Raw genomic sequence first — 3976 nt, 5'->3', positions numbered from 1 at the left:
GAAGACAATGACCCAACATTTATTAAATAAGAAAATGTATTCTATACAGTACCAATAGAGAGACTTCTGGTGGATTATTTCCTCCAAACAAACATCCATTCACATCACATAGTTTAGTCAGAAAGGTTAATTTCAACATGGGTTGATTTTAAGTCACATGAACTTTCAAGCAAGTTTATATATGTTATAATTTAAAAAACAATTTCCAAATGTGAATGTTAACAGGTATTTTGTATTATTCTTAGTCAACAATGAAAAGGCGTCCACCAACCATTGTTTGTTACATCTGTGGCCGTGAATATGGAACGAAATCCATCAGTATCCATGAGCCACAATGTCTGAAGAAATGGCACAATGAAAACAACATGTTGCCAAAAGAATTGAGGAGACCTGAGCCAAGAAAACCGGAAGTCGGAGCCATCACTGGTAAGTTCCTAATTAAAAAGACCTGCGTGTGCAGCGGGAGGCCCATCCCAAAGCATGAGTACAGGGATTCTTATCTGTTCAAATGGCTGAAATCAACAGTGTGTGGCTGCTGTCTCTCTAGCCAAATGGGGAAAAAGCAGTTGTCTCATTCTCAGACGCGAAGACATAAAGACACGATGCCCAAGACACATGCCTGGAATTTACTGTATTTCCCCAGAATTTCCTTTCTCCTAGTATCAAGCACAATACTTTAGAAACATGAAGCTTATAGCAAACCTCTGGGGATATTCAGAGTAATTGTGTGGATGTTCATAGACCCAAAGTACCAAACTCGTATGTCTAAGTCATAAAAATTGAATAAATTGATTAATGTATGGGGGAAAAAAAACCCACCAGGAAAGAAGGGGATGTGGTGAGCTCTCTCTAAAAGAAGCGGCAGCTGCTTAGGCCCAGCTGGTGTTATCATCAAGAGAGCCGGAAAGAGTGCAGGAAGATATTTCAATAATAGAAAGGAAACTGGAAATCCAGATGTCTGTAGAAAATGTCCAGATTTTTTTTTTTTTAATTAACAATTTGTAAAGCACGACCAGCCAAATGAAAGGGGAACTACATTGTCACTTTGTCACAGTGCCGCGAGCTTACTGGTTTAGAGGGCAAGGGTTTAGAGAATGGTTCAAGGAATCTTAGCTGGTAAAGACAACAGTAGAACAGTAGAGAGAACCTTTTTGCCATTCACTTTCAGATTCACTTATCACATTTCTAGCACTGACATTTTCTCCGTCGACTTCTTCATTCTTCCAAGGGAGACTTTTGACTTCCATTCCTTCATAGTTACCATGAAGATACACAGTGTTGATTAGCCCAAAGCACTCTTGTTTCAATACCATACAAGTAGAGTTAATGACAACTCACACAGCAGAATCTAGATCTCCACAAGAATGCTCTAGAAGTTCAACTGTTCAGTCCTTGCCAAGACTGAGACTTCTGCACACAAATGGGAGGAATAACTCAAGCTGAAAACACTAACCAACTGAAATGAGAGCGTTTGCCCACAGAGTGCTTACCTTCTATTTCTGAAGGTGCCTGTCGATCATAGCCAACTAAATGTCATTCAGGTTCAATGTTGTCATAGAGTTCAAGTCTAGATCCAAAGCCAAGGCTCTGGGAACAAACCTTTAAGAACGAGATGAGTCACCCTCAAGGGAGAGTTTGGGACTATTCAGTGCTATTGAAACTGCATCAAACTCATATGAGTAATGAAAAATTTAGTGCTATTTTTTTTCTCAACAGATTTTCAAAGCACTCAAGACATATTCATCACAGGGAGCTGGTGTCTCACGCCTGTAATCCTAGCTACTTAAGAGGCTGAGATCTGGGGATTGTGGTTCAAAGCCAACAGAAGTGGAGCTTTGGCTCAAGAGGTAGAGTGCTACCCTTTAGCAAAACAAAGCTCAGGGACAGTGCCCAGGCACTGAGTTCAAGCCCCAAGACCAGCACAAATAAACAGCACACAGACACACACAGACACAGATGCACACGCGCACACACACACACATTCATAACCTGCATCAAATGTGATATTTGCTTTATCCAAAGGAGAAACATTAGGTTGGCCACGAGTTTAAGTTCCAAGCCCATTGCTGTTGGGCACTGGTGGCTCATGCTCAGGCCCTGAGTTCAAGCTCCCTTCTCCCCCCAAAAGATCCCATGGAAAGAATAAAATGAACATGGAAAGCAGGCATGCTAAGAATCTAAGGTTTGTGATGGTGGTGCGAACTATTTGATAGAAATCATATGAAAAATGCTTAGGATTTAATGAAGTCATCTAGGCTTTGCCACTGATAAAAACTAAGCAATATAGTTTTGAGTACCTCGCTACATTTTGGGGGCCTATTTTGGGTGATTCTAAGCCATAGTCAATCAATGTTCTAAAGTCACTCTATTTAAATAAGGCTTATTAAAATAAGCTGTTTCTCTAAAATGAAGCCATATGGTTTTCCCTCTGCTCTACCAATGAAGACTGTACATTTCTCAGCTGTCTGCTCTGTTTTCTTAAGAACGCTTCTTTTCATCAGATTAACTATTCTGTTTGCATTCTTTAATTACATAAAGAATCTCGGAGTTCACAGCCATGAAGAGATGGTAAATTTTTAGGATATAATTCATCTCGAATTTACTCTCAACTGTCAGTTGTGGCTCTGAAAACATTCCACTAAAGGATTACAGAGGAGGAAAATAACAATTGCCTGTTCTTTTCCCATTATAAGACTTCAATTTGGAGTCAACTAAAAGGAAGCCAAAAGTTATATTTGCAAGATAATAATATATAAGCAAAGATGTTAATAATTAGTGAAGAATGCATGTCAAAACACATAAAACTCCATTTCTAAGTCCAAAGAGTATAAAGCCTCTGCTTCCAAGCGAACTTGACTCAATTCCCGAAAAAGGGAGAGCACTTTATTTACTTATTTATCTACTTACTTTGGGCAAATGTCATATGATTTATTTAAAACCTAAGTCAACAGGTATTTCCTGAAAATACTTCTTATTAAACAAAAGGTTCTGCAGAATGAAAACTAATCTAGTCTACCTTTTCTTCCTCTCTTTCATTTTCCTCTGTGTGTGTGTGTGTGTCTGTTTCTCCATATAACTTTCTGTCTCTGTTTCTCTGTCTCTCTTTGTCTGTCTGTCTCCCTCACTGTCTGCCTTTCTTGTCTGCCTGTCTCTCTGTGTGTGTGTCTCTCTCTCCAGCCAAAGGGTTCTATGATCTCGATGCCCTGAATGAAGCTGCTTGGACAAATGCGCAGAGCCAGCTAGTTCCCTGCAACCTTTGTGGGCGGACCTTCCTGCCAGACAGACTCATTGTTCACCAGAGATCTTGTAAACCCAAGGCTGCCAAGTAAAGCCCTTTTGCTCTCCCCGGGAAGTGTTGCAGGAATCCATCTCTTTGAAAGTCATCAGGACCCAGCGTGAAGAAGAAAAGGGGGATGAGGAGAGGACACCAGGACAGTTGGCGCTGACTGTGTGCTGGCCAGCCCGGGAGGCTGGACACAGGCTTGCTGCCCACCCCGCCTCATGGGCTGGGGCGCCACAGGCCCCGGGTTTAACAAGCAGCTGCGTGTGCTTGGAGCACACCGGGGAACTTTTCACACTGTTTTTGTCAGGCAGAATTACAAGCGGGCTGCTGCTTATCGGAGCTGGACATTTTGTCTCAAGGACCTTTCTGAGCCAATTGTTGGCTTCCTTCCCCCCCCCCCCACTCCCCTTTCCTGAACAAGATTTTGAACCCCACGATATGGAGCCCCGGTGAACAGAGGTTGTGGGGGCCACACGAGGCACCTCCTTATAGGGTGCCGACAGTGCTGGGACCTGATTTGACTCCCATTCATTTATTTATTCATTATTTATTTATTAGTGGCCAGGGATGCTGCAGAGATTTCCTGAGGAGGCGGCCTTGTGTCCAAATACCAAGGCCTGGGCCCTCGAGGGGTTTGGACAGTGCTCTGTATTTGAAAGTCCTCGATTGTAGGGGCTGGGAAGGTGGCTCAGT

General features: G+C 42.4%; 1 protein-coding gene across 1 annotated transcript; it reads left to right on the top strand.

Annotated features, from left to right (window-relative positions):
* The first annotated feature begins 251 nt into the window (after nucleotides 1–251).
* LOC122103970 (zinc finger protein 474) lies at nucleotides 252–3329 on the top strand. The gene is made up of 2 exons (XM_042674654.1): nucleotides 252–426; nucleotides 3178–3329. Exons 1-2 carry the CDS (start codon nucleotides 252–254, stop codon nucleotides 3327–3329), a joined length of 327 nt encoding a protein of 108 aa, XP_042530588.1.
* Nucleotides 3330–3976: the final 647 nt, after the last annotated feature.

The sequence above is a fragment of the Dipodomys spectabilis genome, unplaced genomic scaffold (genome assembly GCF_019054845.1).
Source record: "Dipodomys spectabilis isolate Male_0828 unplaced genomic scaffold, ASM1905484v1 ptg000019l, whole genome shotgun sequence".
Classification (NCBI taxonomy): Eukaryota; Metazoa; Chordata; class Mammalia; order Rodentia; family Heteromyidae; genus Dipodomys; species Dipodomys spectabilis.
The sequence above is the reverse complement of the archived record's forward strand: the minus strand, read 5'-3'. Positions and strand labels throughout refer to the sequence as shown.

Bases quoted from the DNA above. Each gene is read 5' to 3' on its own strand.
- LOC122103970 (XM_042674654.1), top strand. From the start codon at position 252: ATGAAAAGGCGTCCACCAACCATTGTTTGTTACATCTGTGGCCGTGAA. The intron at 427-3,177 runs GTAAGTTCCTAA...CTCTCTCTCCAG, and splicing joins GGAAGTCGGAGCCATCACTG to CCAAAGGGTTCTATGATCTC.